The following is a 20,051-nucleotide window of genomic DNA, read 5'->3' on the forward strand; positions in this document are numbered from 1 at the left end:
TGAGCGCTTATCGTGGTGTGTGTGTGTGTATATATATATATATATATATATATATATATCATATATATATTTGTTTTTGTGTGTGTCTGTCTGTCTATCTATCTATGTATCTATCTATCTATCTATCTATCTATCTATCTATTCACATATATGTGTGTTTGTGTGTGTGTGCATAATTCAGTTATATATTAGAATCTTGCTGCATACATGAACCACATATCCACGGTATATATCCATGGTATATATATCCATATATATATCTATATATATATATATATATATATATATATATATATATATATATATTTTAAAAAATTAAATAAAAAAATAAAAAAATATATATATCCATGTATATATATATCCATGTATATATATATATATATCCATGTATATATATATATATCCATGTATATATATATATATCCATGTATATATATATATCTCCATGTATATATATATATCCATGTATATATATATATCCATGTATATATATATATCCATGTATATATATATATATCCATGTATATATATATCCATGTATATATATATATCCATGTATATATATACGGTCTTGAAGAGAGTGGGGGAGAGTGTACGTTGTTCCAACAAATTAATCAGTTGAATACAGAGGAAGCTAACAATTTATTAACAGCGTCGGGGTCTTGCATAACAAGGACACGTTGTCAGGGAGGGAGTCGTGTGTTGCATTAAGCAGTCGAGTGTGTTCGATACTGAAATCTGTTTATTACAATTAACATCAACCAATGAAAATGTATACATCACCCAAGAACAGTACTGACAATATTACATCCGACCCTTTGATAATTAAAAGAATTTAGAGAAAGTATTATAATGGCATGCACAATGTGTCTCAGTTTTGATTTTCAACCAGCCAATACCAAAGTGTCGCCTGTGGGCTGGAAGGGCTTGCGAATTTAGACTCGAAATACCTAAACATTGATAATCCTTGTTATAAGAATGTCGCTCATAGTTATCATAACCAAATCTCCACATTACAAATGGATATCAAATTGATTACACATTTAGAATCGTATAATACAGAAAAAGCGCTGCGTTTGATCTCCGAAAAATGGTTAATTTATAGTTCAGCTTGTGTGTGCAATGGCCTGTCCTAACCGCATCCTAATTCTTTCCAACTCCAGCGCGTAATTTATCTTCTCTCTATATGTATGTCCACTGATAGCTTAAAAGTAAAAAATATACAACACGTTGCGTCCTACATTAGCTTAAACATTCAAGCAAATGACATTTTGGAGTCTTATTGTAGTTATGTATCTGAGTAAAGTTTTAGGATATTTAATTGTGTGTTAATATAGTCTTTGTCTTCACTGATGTTGAACTCCGATCAACCTTCCCCCTTCTTAAAATACCTAGGGAATTTTCAAACGTCGGGAGGTGTGGCTGTAATGCCCCAAGATTTGTTCTCCCTGAAAGAAATCATAGTAAAAGTTTATTAAACTACAGAGCAACCTGTCCTTACGGGGTCTTTTTGTTATGTTTTTAACAAGGAAATATTTCCACCGTTTCGTGAAAAACTATTTTGAAATGGTAAATCTGCATTATTTGGACTTTTGGCATTAGTTTTCCCTGAATCTGTAAAGTTCCAACTGATTTAGTTCCCCCTTTAAAACAAAACTTGTGGGTCCCTAACCCACCGGAGCAGGTATTTAAATTCTAAGTCATTTTGGGTCTCTCTCGTTAACAACCTGAACTTATATGCACATTTGCTTCCTGATTATCTACAGCCGTGTTTCATTTGCTGCGCCAAAGCACAGTTGTTTCACCTGTGTTTGTCCCTGAAACATCTGTCATTTATTTCTAAATTAAGTGGCCATTCTAGAGTCGAAAATAGACAATTGAAAAAATAGAGATCGTCGAAAAGTAATGTTGGTACAAACATACAATCTATGGCCTTTGAAATAAACTTGATGTGTTGTGTATTCATTTCAGGCACTTTTTTTTATAACATTAGTGCTTTTCTGCTTGAACTGATAAAATGTTTAGTTCCTGATTTATTCATTTTAAATGGTGTTATGTCTCTACATTCGCCTTTTGTATTATTACCGAATTTTTCTGTTTTTCAAACGAGTTTCACACATAAGGGTCACTCGCCCGTACACATTCACATAGACGTAGCTCGAGGAACTTATTTGATATTATAATATAAATGCCGCATGAAATAAGGCTGAACTGAAAACGATCAAACAAACTGGTTTAATCACACACTTTTAATAAGATATCACAAACGTTTGGTCCATAAATATTTAAGGGGACAACGCGCCTGTACAGTGTATTCATGTTAAAACAAAGTAACATCAACAATCTCATCAAAACCACTTACTGTACTAATCATAAACACGAAAATCAACAGAAGGACCTCGAACGTACTTTGCAGTACTTAACATCGGGAATACCAACTATTCTAGTGAGACAGTGTTCATATTTGCCTTGAAGGACAAATGCAAATGCCGTTTATTTTCTTTTTAAAAACAGTTTCCCAAAAAAAAAGTTTTCAGAAAAAGAGGTAACAATACAAAACTTGTGAGGTGTCAGAAGGGATTAATTTTTTTTCTCTCTCTCTCCAAACAAGGGAAACACGTCACAAATTTTCTTCAGTAACATCGTAAGGCACGTGATAAAGCTGCGATGGACCTCACTCGCTAAAAAAAAAAAAGATCCTGTACCCCATGTTCCGTTCATCCAAAGAACGGCGTGTATTTTGATAATCTTGGCCAGATTTATTGTATTACTATCGGTACCGGTACACATGACGATAAACGCTGAATAGTGGCTGGATAGGCGTTAACTGGTGAGTGCGCATGAAATTGTCTCTGTTAAAAACCCTCTCTCCCTAAAACACAAGCCTGAGATGCAGAGGCCACGTTAACAAAAGGTGAGCACTTTCAGCAGAGGTGAAGAAACAGGAGTATGTTTGTAGGTGTAGAGGAAAGTGAAAGACAGTTGAAAGCCTGAAGGAAGGTATAATTGGAAATTGAATTATATTCCAACAAGCGCACTGCACAATCCATTGACATTGATTTATATTTTTGTAAACTGTTTTGTTTTCTACTGTTGTAAACTAGAATTCGTCAATAAACAAAAAATATATATATTCATATCAGTTATTTAACAAAATCATCCTACACAACAAACAGGATTTGTTTTTTTTTTAAACTTCCCAGGGATTTTTTTTTTTCTCTCTCTGTTGTAAAGTAATCTGCTAAAAATGTTAGAAAAGGTTCGTTAAGGTAGTTTGTGAAGGACTCCCGGATTCGTGCGCGTCCAGGTTTGTGGTCACTGACGATACTACTGACAAAGTGGGATTGGTCAAGTCTGTTAAAGTGGTCGAGGTGCTGCCCGGACTGAGTGCGGCGCCGGACCTCTCTGCTGGGGGCGGGGCGGGCAGTGCTGTCCCGTCTGCCTTATCACCACCCCCATTCTCCTGTCGCAAAAGGTTCCGTCTGAATTTGGCTCTTGCGTTTTGGAACCAAACCTGCAAACCAATCCCATGTAATCTTTTTACCGATCTTTTGATGCTTTTATCTAATCACAAACCACAAATCATTGCTATAGATATAGATTATATAGATAGATAGATAGATAGATATATAGATAGATAAATGATTTAAACAGCTAAAACTATTCATTAAATCGATCAGCATTAAATGGGCTGGGGATGCCTTTGTGATCAAACAAAAACACTTAATACCATTGACTCGCCTACACAATGCTAGTTCATAACAATGGCACACAAATAAAACTGTTTTACCTAACGAGTTATGAACTATAATTCTTAAAACTTTAAAATGAGTTTATTCAAGTCCTATGTTGCATCCACCATTATTGCAATTCTAGCGTGGGAGGAAGTGGGAAGGCTTCGGGTGAGCTATTTATCCCGATAAACAACCTCCCTCCCTCCCTCCCTCCCTCCCTCCCTCCCTCTCCCCCCCCCTCCCCCCCCCCCTCCACCCCCCCCACTCCTCCTCTCTCAGCTCCATAGCCCAAGAAAGTATTCCCCGGCTCCACAATTAATGTATTCCATTCGGGCAATGAAACCAATTATTTTCTCCCTTCTCTCGACTGCCACGCTAGAGTTTATTTGGCGACCATCCCAATCTCTGCGCCTACCCCCGTTTGGCCAAATGCAGCAAGTTCGGGATCGTACCGACTATCTACGATCAGAATTAATTTTGAGAAATTAATTAAGAATGAGAGGCGTGAGCAAGATGGGCGAATTGTCATTTTGGAGAAGGTCTAAAATCCTTGGATTAACTCTCATTTCTGGGTTGTGTATTCAACGCCCAAGTCTATAAATGTTCATCCTATCTTGGTAGTATAAGAAAATAACTGCAGATGCTGGTACAAATCGAAGGTATTTAATCACAAAATGCTGGAGTAACTCAGCAGGTCAGGCAGCATCTCGGGAGAGAAGGAATGGGCGACGTTTCGGGTCGAGACCCTTCTTCAGACGGATCAGTCTAAAGAAGGGTCTCGACCCGAAACGTCGCCCATTCCTTCTCTCCCGAGATGCTGCCTGACCTGCTGAGTTACTCCAGCATTTTGTGAATAAATACCATCTTATCTTGGTGTTCAGTTCTCTCTCCCTCAGTGGAACAAGACCGATCAAACCGGGACTTATGACACACTAATGTTAGTAATGGAACATATATTTGAGAGTGGATGAAACATAGATGCTCTCTATACCACCCCCCTTAACCATTTCGGCTCTTGTTTTAACTTATTTGTCACTCCCAGATGTTACTCTGTTAATGTGTCAGTACTTTTCAATTGAAATAGTTCTCTCCTTGGTAATTACAGAACATTAAGGAAGGGGAGCGGGGGACTGGGGTTAAAATCTCCTTTGTAAATCGGAACGCGTCTTACCTGCAAAACTCTTTTGGTGAGCCCAGTTTTCTGAGCGAGTTGCTTTAAGTCTTTCGCGTCTGGGTTGTGGTTTATGGCGAAGTAGGACTTCATGGTGCGGAGCTGGTGGTGTTTGAAGGAGGTGCGCATTCGCTTGGTTTTCTGAGTCGGCGGGTACGACTGTTGTTCCCTGTCCAAGTGGTCAGCGTCGTTCTCATTGCAGCCTAGGACGCAGAAACAGAAGCGCGCTGTGTGTTAATTGCCGCTCCCACTGAGCTCCCGCTCGCCGCTCCATCAGTTGCTGCCTGCACTAGGTGGCGCTAATTCCCCATCCCTCACCACCGGGGTTCCACATCATGAGATAGTTGTAATCCATATAAATTATGATAGAGTTTGTGTTAGCCACATAATACCTGGGATATTGGTTAAAACCCCCTTTATACTCTTCCCAAGCAAAGAGCTATGAGGCTCCCAGATCAACCAAGCTCTCAGGAATTTGGATATCTTGGCAATCTCAAAATATTACATTACACATAACATGCAATGATGGCCTTGTGCTTTGTGCGGAGTGACATGTTTGGTACTAAACCCATGGGAGGAATCAATTTCAAGGAATCAATCAGTACGTTTGCTGCATTTCGTTTAACTGTGTACGATCACCGCCGGTTAAAGTTCTGATGGCGGAAACGCAAATCTGATCACCACATTAAATAATTGTTGATTGCTATGTGGTATTACGTGCAGATACACTTTTTAATTCAATGCCCTTACCAGCAAATGCAAGATGATGCCTTATTTGGAAAAAAAAATCGTTTGCTTCCCACAAATATCAATGCATTCAATGAAAGCATTAAAAAAAAAAATACACATCATTCAAACTGTGTATATATTTAAAAAATAATAAAGTGTGTACCATACTTCCAAAAAAAACAAAACGTATCACGTTTGAATAAATGGGTCGAATTATTGCAAGCTTAGTGAGATTTTATGACACTTGCGGTCACATATAATTTTACAGTGACATTAAAACTGTTCGGCTAACAGCTGCACGCTCACTCCGCACCAGAGTAATTTCAACGCAAGTCTAATCTTCCGATTCTAGCTCGATCTCTTGTTGGCGTAGCTAAGGGATCTTCCTGGCTACGGAGGCACCGGGCGCAGTTTCATTTTGTTTTAAACTTAAGCAACCAACGTCCCTGTTTTGAGTTTTTAAAAAGTGTGGCTTTATATCTAAACCACGGCAAATACTCCGGGCAGCGAGTGGACCGGAGTGGTCCCTGATTCCTATGATTCATATGTGTTTCATTAAACGGCTTTCCTGAGTTGTATTTTAGCCCATTTTCATTTTAATTGGACAGCGATTAACATGCTTGGTAAATGGTTGGAATTTGCAATTACACACGCAAAGGTTAACATTAACAATCCAATTCTTTCTTTGCAAATCCATTATGAAAGTATTAAGAATCTCCTACAAAGTCATCATTAAAAAAAATACTGCCTACTTATAAAAAGACTAACTGCCCACTTATACTAATAATAAGTTTTTACTTTGTTTTTTTTGTCCATTCTGTGCAAAACCAACTGTCTACTTATACAAAGTACTGAAATAATAGCAATGCAAAGTGGTTTTACACGGTACGAACAAAAACGCATTTCTTGCTGTCAAATACACTTTAATACGAAATGAATTAACATTTAATTGGCATTAGCCGAAAATGAATGATAACTATAAAGGGGTTGACCAATGAGTATCTGCAATTGTGGTCCTTTAAGTTACGGTACATTTTGAGCTCGCAGGGTGATTTATGCGCGACTGGGAAACCAGGGATTCCTATGTCACGTCTAATTAACACAAAACAATTAACCTCCACATTACGTGATTCTCCTTCCATTCATTTGAACATCAAATTCTACTGTGCGCGCCAAGCGGCTTTGAAGAAGAATCGCAATTAAGAAATACCTAGAAAGGAACACAATGGACGAGTGTATAATTGGGTCCCGTGTGTGGACAGACTACGAAGCCTTTATTCCCTTTTTTTGGCGGAATATATAAAACCATGTTCACTTGTGTTAACGAAAAATAGAGAAGTGCAGAGAGTTTCCGAGACAAAAAAAAAGTGCAGCGAACTAACGTGCAATATTCTATCACTTAAAGAAAGCAAATACCTTGGGAGGTTTGCCAACGAGAAACTGATATGGTTAACAAGGGCTCCGCTTGTAAGAATATTTGTGTTTCACGAGGCATTTCTACGATGCCATGTATATATATTTTTAAACCAAAACAAAATCTTTGCACTTTTTCAGGAACAGATTGGAACTTAGTATCTTTGAAATATGAGATGTTGATTTGCGAACTCTTTTGGAAATAAGCACTAGTATTGGGGTAATTATTATTTGTTTGTTTATTACATGTTATCTACGAGTACTGTGTTTACAAGCTTGTTAAGATACTGCAAGTAAAAAAAAAAATTGTTCCGTTGTCCTCTCTCTCTCGACCTTGGTCGTTATAAACCAGGGCGGGTTTTAAAGTTATATTAAATGATGTACTGTATTACCTGGCGCCCGGTATATCCTACCATCTTTAACACTTCCTTCGATACTATAATATTTCTAACGCATCGTTTTCTTTAAGAATGTTGCCTTTGCGCACCTTGGTTGTAAGTTGGGATGTCAACTCCAAGGGCAGGGCTTTTTCTTTTCCGGGGCCGTCCTTTCTGCACGGTGCCTGTCCCGTTGAAATAAGGTAATCCGAGACCCCCGCTCTTTGCAGCGAGCTCCGTGTAGTTCAGTTGCGTGTGATAATCACTCTGCACCAGCAACTCGAAGTGAACTCTGCAGTAAACCAGGTTATCTTTCATGCCAAAGTGATCGCCCGTGGTTAATGTTTTGTTGCAAGTCGTACACGTGAAACAACTCAAATGGTAGACCGAGTCCCTGGCACGCATAACCATTTCAGAGGCAGAGATCCCGAGGTGGCAGCGAGTGCAGCGTTGAACAGAAAATCTCCTGTAAAAAAACAACCCAAAAGGCACAAACTTTAGAAATAGGTGCTCTGGATCAAAACGCGTCAACATTCTCACGACTCAAAAGAACCACAATAAATTGTGTGCTGTTACATTTTGATCCCACAATATTTTAGCTACGGATTTCAACTATTTCTGCTCACTTAAGGAACGTCACCAGATGGGCCCGCAAAGACTCGAGCCGGTTTTATAAAAGCTGATAATTTTGTTCCCTGTTACGTTCAGGATAAATCGTCCCTTGTCCGTGCGCTATGTTGGAGAACGTGTTGAATAGCGAAATTAGCCAGTTAGTATATAGTTTAGTTATGGGGACATTGCAGGATCTTTCCTCTCTGTAATAGTATTGCCCACATTTTTCACAGTCGCTCTTAAAAATCCTACAGATCCAATCAGACAAACTACGTCAGATTGTGAGGCTAGATTCAGTTCAATCTTATTGACAATCACATTATATGAACTTTAGGCCAAAATGGGCCCAAATGCGTTTCCTTGTAAACGCGATGGTGTCCCGATCCCAATATTACAGGAGTGTAAACTCACTTGTGTTTCAAGGCGCTCGACCGCACTCTGGAATTCCACTGAGTGTTTCATGATAGCAAAGGCCAACTCTGAACAGCACAACTAACACACAGTTTTGGTGTACAATTAGCAAACAAAGAGCAGGGTTTGGGGTTATACAAAGCTTGCCCCTTCCCCAGGGCCAAGAAGAGGCCTACAACAAAGAAAGTGAAAAGCACTCTCCCCGTCAAACAAGCATTTCACCTCTGCTTTCAACGGCAAAGCCTGATTAACGCGGCTGCTCTATCGGTGACCGCGCTAACTCGCCAAATCTGGTGAAATGTAAAGAAATCACAACCAGTTGGCGGGATGCAGATCTGAACTGATGGGCAGTTGGCTGGAATGGAAACAGTGTGGAGTGCAGCAGAGAAAGCCCGCACACTCCAGAGGCCGGGCTGAGCGGTGCGGTGGTAATCCTGACGCGCGGGGCAATTTCCCCCCGTTACTTTCAGCAGCCGTACCTGTAGTAATCTTCCTTGCAGTAAATGCTGCCGTCCTTGGCGAAGCAAGTGAGTTCGGACTCCAGGGCGAGCTTGCATTCGCAGCACTTCAGACATCTGAGGTGCCACTGTTTGTCCACTGCCAGTAAGTAATAGCGGTCGGCGATTTTACCCCCGCAGCCGGCGCACAGGGCGGGTTTATCAGAATTAATAGAAGGCATCGTCTGCGAGCAGAGGTTTTAAAAAGGCGGTTAATGTCAAGTCGAAACATCACCCTGAACAAATGTGAACACCAGGCTAATAAACACGAAGCGAATAGAGCCAAAGACCGGCCATTTACAAACAAGACTTATGTTTGCAGCGACATTTATGTTCCATGCGCTGTAGCCGTTAAGTGTGTTTTACATAACGCAACACAAACTAAATATTATTCGCAATTATTGAAACAAATCTTACTGGCAGACATTTCAATAAAGTGTCATTTCCTCTGGCGAATTGCAGTCCGATTGCAAATACAATTTCCCATTCGGGATTACTAAAAAGTTAAATTAGCAAATTTATTGATACTTAATTCATTGGTTGCAAAGTAGTTGTTATTGGATCTGTGCGGGGCAATTATCCCACAGGGTATTGGGTGTGTAAATTCACAAGGCGCTCTGTGTATTTTTCCCTGCTATAATTTGAGTTTGCATTTATAACTTTATAACCGGCCACAGATTGGTTTTGTCGCTGCGATTTATTACAATTTTAAAAAACTGTTCTTACATTGAATGTTACAGATTTTTTGTTTTAAAGAGAAAAATTCCTTTTAGCGGGGTCCCTCAACAAGCCGCCGTTTGGAAAGGTTAAAGTGGTCAAGGAATTGTCCGCGTTTCAAAAATGACCGTTGTTTTTCGCTCTTACCTTTTCCCTTCCGTTCATCTGAACTCCTTTGGCGATGCGGCCATCCGTCTTGGACCTCCGTTCCATTTCCTCCATGATCCCCTGGATCTCGCCCCCAGAGATGCCGTGGAAAAGCATTGCTGACTGACGGAAAGTGCACGTGTCTTCCGCGGACCTTGCTCTGAGTACTTCCATACAGACCGGGCTCAAACCATGGAGCGAGCCCGCCGCTAGACAATTAAAACAACAACAACAACAATATCAGCCTCTGCTCTCGAATGCGAGGTTGGGTGGGGGGGGGGGAGAGAGAATTCAACAGGTCAAACTCCCGGGGGGGGGGGGGGGATGGTCATTACTGGCTGGTGCGGAGCCAAAGTTTCCTAGAGAGGCCGCTCTCTGCAGACCGGGTTGAAGCGGCGGGTAAACAAGGAAGTTAGGGCGGTTTGAGCGGCATCTCACTGACCCTGCTTCCTCGCTGTGATCTCGTCGCACCTCACTGGCTGCGATCCCCCAGTTTTTGCCTATTTGTCGCTGCTTCTTGCCAGGGCACAGTGGGATAATTTGGTAGGAGGAGTCCTCCAGACTGCTACCTAATCCGTTTCATTACAGAGCCCTGTCACAGTCTTTTCATTGGCTATTGACGGACAACTCCGAGCGCGTTTGATTTTCCAATCATTACGTAACGCCACTTCCCGATTGGGTAACGCGAGGAATCGGAGGTCCCTTTTTTCCTTTATTATTTTCAGAGCAACAGGTATTCTTTGAAAAAGGAGCGGCGTTTAGATTTTTTTTAAACAATAAATAGTTCCTTTGCTTTGTGTAAACAGCAACAAAAAAAGTCGGACGAGGAGAATTGTCTTTTTTTTCGGCGAGAAACGAAAGTGGTTCATTTTAAGAAGAATGTGACATTATTCAAGAGCCATGCGATGCCAGTGTAAACAAAGCATCACCTTCAACAATAATTTAGTTGGTCCGAGCTGGGAGTAAGACGAGAGGGGAGAGATTTAATGAGGGGTAGCTTTGTGTTTCACTCAGAGAGTACTGGGCATTTGGAACAAGCTGCCAGAAGAGATAGTTGATGCAGGGACTATCACAACATTTTAAAGGCATTTGAACAGGTACCCATGTATAGGCAAGGTTTCGACGAGGGATATGGGGCAAACGCGGCTAATCGAGAGTAGTTTGATAGGGCGAGACGTGTAGGACGGAACTGCAGATGCTGTTTTAAACCGAAGATAGACACAAAATGCTGGAGTAACTCAGCGGGGCAGACAGCATCTCTGGAGAGAAGGAATGGGTGACGTTTCGGGTCGAGACCCTTCTCGAGAGGGGGATCTTGGACGAATTGGACGAAAGACCTGTTTCCTTGCTGCATGACTCTAGTTAGGTGGCTTCATACACTTCCGACAAAGCTCGGGATATATTAACGTTGGTTGCTGATATAGTATATATTTAATATTCAGTTCAATTTTGATTGTGCGTCACAAACAAAACAGACCGCGACAACTTGTCTCATCTCCCCATCCCCAAGTAAAGGAGGGGGATTTGTGTCTGTAAAACAAGTCTGAACAACTGTGCCCTTCTCCGGTCAGTGTGCCGAAGTTCAACGCATTTTAATGTGTGTCCACCGCACTGAGAGAACCCGTGGCCACTGCCTGCACCCGACTGACAGGACTTGCAGACAGGGTCTGAAGAAGGGCCTGGACCCGAAATGTCACCCATTCCTTCTCTCCCGAGATGCTGCCTGACCTGCTGAGTTACTCCAGCATTTTGTGAATAAAGGCTTGCAAAATGTCCATTGCAAGTAGCGCGGCTTCGCACGGTTCGGGTTTAGTCCCTCTACCTTTGGGCAGGACCGTCTAATCTGGACCAGGCTCACATCGCTCCATCTCACAAGAGGAAGTGATGGGTTGATTGCGCTCACTGGCTTAGAGCTGTCCTGTTTGTTTAATGCTGGGCTGCGCGCTGCCGGTTATGAATGTGTGATATTCATGATCCAGTCAGTCATTCAAAGCACTGGGACTTGTGACGGCCCGTGAAAAAGTCCCTCTCCCACCACAACCACTGAAATGGCTGAAAGTCTAAAACGAGTAAACGGTTCTCTCACGTTCCCATCCAAACTTGCTTTATATCCCGCGCTGAAATCAAACTCTTCGCAGAGGTACATGGTTGGGAAAGGGTTAGGAGACTAAGGGCCAAATGCATGCACATCTGACTGCCCCAATACACCAATTTAGTTGGCATGGACAGGGTGGGCCAAGAGGCCCGTTGCCCTCCGCTGCAGCTCCAACTGCGAGAGGATGGGGTTTCTGTTACCAGGATCTCCTGATAAAAATGTGTTTGTTGTTTGTTACAGATTACTCAGCTCAATGCCTGGCGACGTTGCGCGCCTGCGTGGGTGTACACGTGTGTTCAAAGTCGACATAAAGTTCGGGGTTTCATACCAAGCAATGACTTCAGTCACCTCACCATTAGTATGTTGGTAACGTTTCAATCCGTTAAAATAAGTACTCCTGCACACAGTAATGGGCGGAGAGTGAAGGACCGGTGTGGCCTAGAAACATAGAAACATAGGTGCAGGAGTAGGCCATTCGGCCTTTCGAGCAAGCACCGCCATTCAATATAGTATAAGAAAAAAACTGCAGATGCTGGTACAAATCGAAGGTCTTTATTCACAAAATGCTGGAGTAACTCAATATGATCATGGCTGATCATCGAAAATCAGTACCCCCTTCCCGCTTTTCCCCATATCCCTTGATTCCTTTAGCCATAAGAGCTTCTGCCCATGGCACACCTAAATAGTCTTGGGGACATTATTTTCTTCACTACCACTTCATATTTATTTGTCTGTTTAAATATATATATATATATATATATATATATATATATTATAAACAATAAACAACGAAAACGTTTAGTGTGTGTGTGTGTATATATATATATATATATATATACACACACACACACACACACATATATATATATATATATATATACTAAACATTTTCGGTGTTTATTACGGGTTATACAAAGGACCGTGTTCACACATCAGTAAGAATGTCATTGTTCTGTTTCGGGACATCTGACAATAAAATATTGACTCATGACTGAACTCTTGGCTGAGATGAATCCGAGCCTCACGCAACATTTCGAAGAGATAGGTAGAATTCACAGAATCTTTTCCCCAGAGTAGGGGAATCAAGAACCGAGGACATAGGTTTGCGGTGCGAAGGCAAAGATTTACTAGGAACCTGTGGCAACCTTTTCACTCAGTGGATGGTGGGAGTAGGGAACGAGCTGCCAGAGGTAGTTGAGACTGGTATGAAAACAGCTAATAAAAGACACGTACAGGTACATGGATAGGGAAGGTTTAGAGGGATATGGGCCAAACACGGGCAAGTCGGACAAGTGTAGTTGGGGCATCTTGGTCGGCATGGGTACTTCGGGCCGAAGGGCCTGTTTCTGTGCTGACCCTATGACTCTGTAATGTGCCTCTTTCTCGTGGCCATCTTGACTAAGTGTCTCCATCCATTCAACATGAGGCCGATCTATGACTGTCGGTGACACCAGCCCACCTGCGAGAGCGTGTGGATACAACGCGGTCCAGGAGTGCGGCAAGCCGGGCTGCCCGTGGAGCTCCTGGCCGGCGCATTCTGCACTCATCTGCATTGGAGCCTCCAGCTCAGAGTCCGAGATCGGTACCCATTCCTTCTTAGTATCCTTCAAGTCCCAAAAAATATTGGCAAAATAATTCACCCTCCAGCCTTGCTGGGACTTCAGGTCGTGCCTGCAACTGAGAAGTTTAGTGTACGGAGGAACTGCAGATGCAGGTTTATACCGAAGACAGACACAGAATGCTGGAGTAACTCAGCTGGTCAGGCAACATCTCTGGAGAAAAGGAACAGGGTCGAACCCCTTCTTCAGACTGAGAGTCGGGGGAGATGGGGACTAGAGGTATTAAAAGGTTCAGCACAAAGCAGAGGGGGGCACCGACGACCAAGGAATGGTGGAGCCCACAATGGTCCACTGTTGGCTGTGGGAGAGGTGATAACGAAGGGATGTATGGATGCGAACAGTGGAACTGGCAGGACGTCTACGGTCGCATCTCTGGAGAAAGGGAATAGGTGGTGGATGTTTGGGGTCGAAACACTTCTTCAGGAGAAATTTGGAGGCGCGCATGAGGAGCGCGGCTCCGACACTCTGAGATACCTACCCCGATTCCACCCCCTCCCCCTGTGTACGGATCCCGCTGAACAGTAGGGGTGAGTAGGTGCACTCCCCAGAAGATGTAAAGATACTAAAGCGGTTACTCTCTACATGCGATTTAAACCCGCCGAGGATAAATGTTCCCAAATTCACAGTGGCCTTTTTCAAACTTGCAGTTTATAATTCAAAACGACACACAACAGGAAAACCATTCTAAAGATTAACCACGGCTGGGATTTTTTGCTTTACACCCAAACCATTGGCGTTCTCTGATTAGTCTGGCCAGGTAAACCTGTTTTAAAATGCACCTCAACACACAACTCCGCAATCAGAATGGACGGACTCACGGCTTTGCTTCCCATTTCACGGAATCCAAACTATTGTATACGTGGTAAATGACGCCCCTCTTACAAAACATCGGGAACTTTAAGAGTTTCAAGGTGCAATTGACAGAGGGATACGCAGCGCTGCGGAACGGGACAATGGAGAACCATCCTGATTACTCTGGGACCTCTTCGCCCGCTGACAACAATTAATCGCGCTCCGTGTAATTACTAACTGTGCTTCAAAATGACTGAGGATGTAACTAAAAATTACACCGCGCCCCATTCGCAAAATGTTTACTCCTTGTCAAAAGCCGGCGCTCGGTTACCGCTAGGCACTTTGTTAATATGATGAACACACTTTTGTCTCCAACACTTTTGTCATTTCTGCCTCTCGCGGCGTTCCGTCACCCTCTTTGTTTCTTTTTCTGTCTTAGCCTCCCTCTGTCTCTCCCTCACACCCCATATGCCTGTCCTGATATACAGTTTAAACTAATTGGTTTAGAATAAATCCTCTGACTGGCTGTTTTAGCCCCAGTCTCTGCTGTGCCAGCTGCTGCCTGTTTGATCACACCTTCATCCCAGACTGTACGGGGGTTCCTGTCTACCGAGCCTCTCTGTCCCGTTCCTCTGGGACCCCCATATACAACCGTTAGAGCGTGTGCAGAACATATAGATTAAATGTCCCAGCGAGATGCAATCTCCGAGCCAGCATCCTACCTGCAAATTAACTGAAAGCTCGCCCTTTTGTCCCTCAGTACAACTGTAATGCTGAACATTTATTAACTGGAGGAGCGTTTAAATTTTTTTTTTGTCGAACAGATTCAATTAACGGTGCGCACTGCTTAGCGGGTAGACGCACCGGCCAGATTGCTCACAATGCACAATTTCATGTGAAAATGAAGTCAATCAAGTGAAATAAGCAGTGATTTGTTTGTTGCTGGCACGCCCTAGGTTGTGCAGCAGGGCTGTTATTTGCTGTAAGTAATGCAATTAGCCGTTTGTACAGAAATCAGTGGCTTATATAAATAGAGCATCGATAGTCGTACATGTGGGCAGAAATACTGGAGAGGAAATACCCATTATCATCGAGGATGTTTTTCATGTTGCTGTCACGTGTTAATATCCACAATTGTTTTAATCGCTGTAATTTAAAAAAAATATCTTACATCAGCCACTAGTGAATGCCCGCAAACAGAGAAAGCGAAAGTCACAAGTATATTGGAGGCGAGATTAATGTAAAACGGGGCCATTGAACAAAAGTGGAAAATGAGGAAAAAATACATTATACTGAGCTATATTTAAGAAGAATATCTGTAAATCTGTTAATGGTCATAACAAATTGTCTGGGTGTTCAGAATACATTACATGATCTCGCCCCTAGCACACTGTTATGTGATCTAATCGCATGCAATGTTATCCGATCGCATCACACCTCATATATACAGTGGAGGACTTTTATTCCCGAATTAAACGGTTGTATCGGGCGGCACTCTCCATTCTAGCTCACTCCACGACTCTTTGACACGCGGCGCAGTTCTGAGCTCGAAGTCAATCTATCCAAATACATTTTGATATGCCCAATCTCACCGTTTGCAACGTTAGATATGTACGCAACCGTTTACTGGTGCGGGCTGTGTGTGGGGCGGGGGGGAAGGGGAGGATTTTAAGGTTTTAAATCCGTTTCACGGCGATTTCACGTGGACACTAATGCACAAATAAAGAAGGTATATGCAAATATTAGTCTAAGATCATAACCGCAACCAATGGGAGGCCGTTAAATTCAACTAATGAACACGTATTTAACTCTAATTAACGACTATCTAATGAGGACTTTATGTAAATTCAAACAAACATTAAATATTAGGATCCCCCGTGCGCCCGAAGGCGAGCTATCCGTATGCCTGTGTAACACACAACAACACATTTTATATTTCTCAATGTACTATTCTCGGATCTAAGGTTCCCACAAAACAGAAGCGACGAGCGCTTTCAACCGCTGCTGAAAGAATGAAGCCAAAGACTTCTCTCCCTACATCCCAACGTGACAGATAAAAGCTCAATCATAACCCAGGCTTGATTGAATGAATTCATGCTGTGAAGTCCGAGTACTTTCTTTCCCATTTGTTGGATAATACACTTCCTCTAGTTCTATGCAAAACTGCAGGTGCATTAGAGACGAGGAGCTATTTTTCCATTTCGGGCAAGAGAAAAACGTTTTTAAATTTACATATCTGCCTCTGCTCAATAGCACTATTACCAGTAATTGGCCGGGTACAATAACATAACTCAAAAATGGCGAAACCCATACATCTGTATTCATTTAATTAATTCTGTGATCTCCTGGTTCGCTCCATCAAGCGCAGTCAGGTACATTGGATGGGCTGTTGACAAGCAGGGGCGATTGTCGGTTTTGTAACCCAGCTATCCGGTCATTTCAAAATTATAACTTGAAAAAAAAACGCGATTCACCCTGCTCCATTTATCCAACTCTTCTGTTTAATTTGCAGTTTACCCTTGGAGGTTCTTAGTGTACGGCACAGAAATACAAATTAAGTTCCCTGCCTCAATACAGGACGTGGCTACAACACGTGGGCTGATTATGTTTGCTGTTCAAATTGTTAGTCGACAGCTCTGGGTATTGTTTTGTACTATAACGGGGAGCGGAAGGATAACTACGCAAGACTGAATTATACCTTTTCTACCGGCATAGCAACAATTTAGCAATACTTAGGAGAACAAACCCATTGCATTTAATTCGAAAATTATAGCATTCACATGTGTAGTTTTGTTTAAAAGATATAGTTACTATCGCACGGCAGTTGCAAATGTCCCTTAACACACGGAAGTTGTAATGTTTCTTATTTGACGTTTTCGTACTTTAATTTAGATCGCAGCAATACAACGCCGGCCTTTGTCCAGATGAAATACTTCCTTTGGCTGCTGGTTAATTAATGTTCCCCCCAGGATGATTGGGAATGTTCCCCCCAGGATGATTGGGAAAGGTGAATGGGACGAGGTATATATGCGCGCTTTATTCCAATTAACACAGCCTTGCAAAGCGGGGAAACACTGAAAGCTGAACGATGCCAGGACTCATCAGATGCATTGCACAGAATGCAAACACCATTAAAGTTGCATCTCGATCATTAACACCGCGAATGCGTGCATTAGCAGGATCTGAATGCTAGCTTGCATGCACAGTTTGAACAAAACGTTTCTCCACAAGTCTAAAAGTTAAAAATACAACGGAAATACTGATTGCTTAACTTTGGAATTTTCAATCCCTTAGTTATTTTGGGGTATGCATTATTCAGGAGAAGTGGACTGCCGAATAGCCCAATTGCTACCCGAACGATTTTTAGTAAGTTTAATGTTTTCAGAAGAAGCATTGTATTTTTTATTCAGTGCCGTGGTCCGATATTATCATTTTAATGTGATATTCACCAGTCTGGCAACTTTGACATTTAAGAATAACTATTAGACGTGAACGCATGTCAAGAATGGAGAGTATATATTTAGATATAACATTTAACTGTACACGATTGACAGCGTAAATATATCCAAAATAGGTTAAGGCTTGTTTCGAATGTAATATTCCCCCAAAGAAAAGTGCAAGTTGATCGCAGAGGTAGAAAAGTAACAATTCGGAAAGCGCTTTACTGAAAATTAATCAAAATCTTAGTTCCGGAAGCAATCTCCGTTTTTCAAAGTGTGAGAGGAAACTCATTAAGTAACAGGTGAACGGAGCAAACAGTAGATGCGATTTTTTTTGTTTAGCAAATGGACTAGAAGCTCAGAGGATTCAGCGGCAAAACAAAAGTTTAAATTGATCTTTACGCCTTATCTATGAAAAATGGGGTCAAGTTTGTAAGTAGGCCAAAATGACATGCATATTAGCCACATATTTCAGCCGCGGACGGTCTACTTTGAAATGGTGCTTAATCTTAATGGAATTGATTTCTTTGCAAGAGCAGAGTGTTTCTGTGTGTGTTAAACACTCGAGCCAAAAAAGCAAGGCCGACATGGAAGAACTATGTGCAAACACAAAGGCTAAATGCGGTGCCATGTTTAATCAGAGGCCTGGCGTGGACATCGTATATTTTAAAGAACATTGGACATAATTCTCGCAGATCTTTGAGAAGGCCACAATGTTCCACAGTTCCTGGCCGCGTGATTTTAAAGAGCGTGTTTTGAGGTTTAATTGTGCAAGATGTTAAATTGTGGACGGGGAGAGGATCGATGGGCAGAGAAGGTTCAATGAGAGGTGGTGGTGATGGTTCCATCACTTCACAAAATCAACCCCCATCTCACCCCCGCTCCTTCACCTCCGTTCCCCGCCGCACCTCATTGGAAAAACCCTCCCATCTGGGCAATGAACAGATCGCGCTGAATATTTGTTCCCCGTGCCAGTTTCATTACACTAAACCCTCTTTAACTCACGCTGCCTCGCTAGTCCCCAACTATAAAACCCTCTGCTATTAATTAATCAAACGACCAACGCTGGGACACGACGGGGCCAACTAATTGCCGAAATGGGTAACTTGAAGAACATTTTCAGACGTAAATATCCGTAGCATTTGTTTTTCACGACAGCATTTACCACAAAAAAAACCCTATACAAACACCGGGAAACGGTGTTTTTGTTTACACATTGGCCAGAATTCAGGTGGCATGGGATTCCGGCTTTTCGCGGCGTCAATGAGTCGTTATATCAGCAATATTCAACCATCTCAAATCATAGAATATTTAGCCCGCTCACCGTTTCCCTTCAATGGCTGAAATATTGGTCGTAATTCAACACCACGCACGAATAATAGGTGATTGGAAATCGCATCCGACTCGAGATTATACTATTTGTGCTGATTCTTAATTGCGCGTTTTGGGTGTTATTTGTTGAGATTAATATTGTTCCACAGCGTTCTTGGTGAAATTAACGATTTTTTAAAATCGACCTATTGATGTATAAGCACACACACACACACACACACACACACACACACACACTGCAGTGGGATGATGGTCAACAGAGTTCCAGCTCTGCTGAAAGCGAGCAGTTTACACAGTGTGTGATATGCAGGTGACCCGGGTAGGTGCATGCTATACTACCTGGCTGTTAATCACGGTCCCCATAGATTTCGGCGTCTGCAACCCGGAGGATCGGAATGGCGTTGCCAGCCAAGTCCGAAGGGGGAAATATTCATGGCCTTTTGTTAAGTAAGCAGCAAGTATTGCTTGCGCGCGTTGCTCCTGACTTACAATCCGGTCCCTGCAATAGATAGGACGTTTGACAAAAGTGCAACTCACCCGTTGGTTGCCTCGATGGGTTCAGTTCCTGCCGGGAAGCGGGTGTTGAGGGCGGAGAGTGGTGGCAATGATCCTCCGGCGGCTCGGGGTTTGGGCAAGTGGCTGGCGAGCTGGCGAGCTGGCTTGCCCCTGCCAATTACAATGAAAGAGCGGCGTGTGTAGAGTGTTCCCGCATTGTGCCCGCAGTCGGAATGCCGGCCTCACTATATAACTGACGTGAAGGTGCCTTGACCCGCCTCCGGCAAACCACCGGATCTGTATTTTGTAATTTATTGACCTATACCCGGCACGCAGCAAAGAATGGCCTTATGTTCTTTCTAAATATCACCGTTTCCACATTAAGTGTATATTTGCAACCTGACCCACTGAATTACTCCAGCACTTTGCTTTTGTCTCTTGAAAACCCAGCATCTGCAGTTCCTTGTGCC

The 20,051-nt window shown here is 42.4% G+C and overlaps 1 protein-coding gene across 5 annotated transcripts; it reads right to left on the bottom strand.

Moving 5' to 3' along the window:
* Positions 1-663: 663 nt before the first annotated feature.
* Positions 664-19,822, bottom strand: lhx9 (LIM homeobox 9). 5 transcript variants are annotated; one of them, XM_078407726.1, is made up of 6 exons: positions 10,251-10,371; positions 9,809-10,017; positions 8,927-9,129; positions 7,535-7,890; positions 4,906-5,108; positions 664-1,448 (listed from the first exon to the last, which is right to left on the bottom strand). In XM_078407726.1, the coding sequence occupies exons 2-6, from the start codon at positions 9,980-9,982 to the stop codon at positions 1,392-1,394; spliced, it is 993 nt and encodes a 330-aa protein (XP_078263852.1). In that variant the 5' UTR covers positions 9,983-10,017; positions 10,251-10,371; the 3' UTR covers positions 664-1,391. The 5 variants fall into 5 exon arrangements, with proteins under 5 accessions (XP_078263852.1, XP_078263851.1, XP_078263850.1 ...); XM_078407725.1 differs by lacking the exons at positions 664-1,448; positions 10,251-10,371 and adding exons at positions 2,072-3,514; positions 19,426-19,551; XM_078407724.1 differs by lacking the exons at positions 664-1,448; positions 10,251-10,371 and adding exons at positions 2,072-3,514; positions 15,037-15,171.
* Positions 19,823-20,051: the final 229 nt, after the last annotated feature.

Source organism: Rhinoraja longicauda, chromosome 11, assembly GCF_053455715.1.
Source record: "Rhinoraja longicauda isolate Sanriku21f chromosome 11, sRhiLon1.1, whole genome shotgun sequence".
NCBI classification, from domain to species: Eukaryota; Metazoa; Chordata; class Chondrichthyes; order Rajiformes; family Arhynchobatidae; genus Rhinoraja; species Rhinoraja longicauda.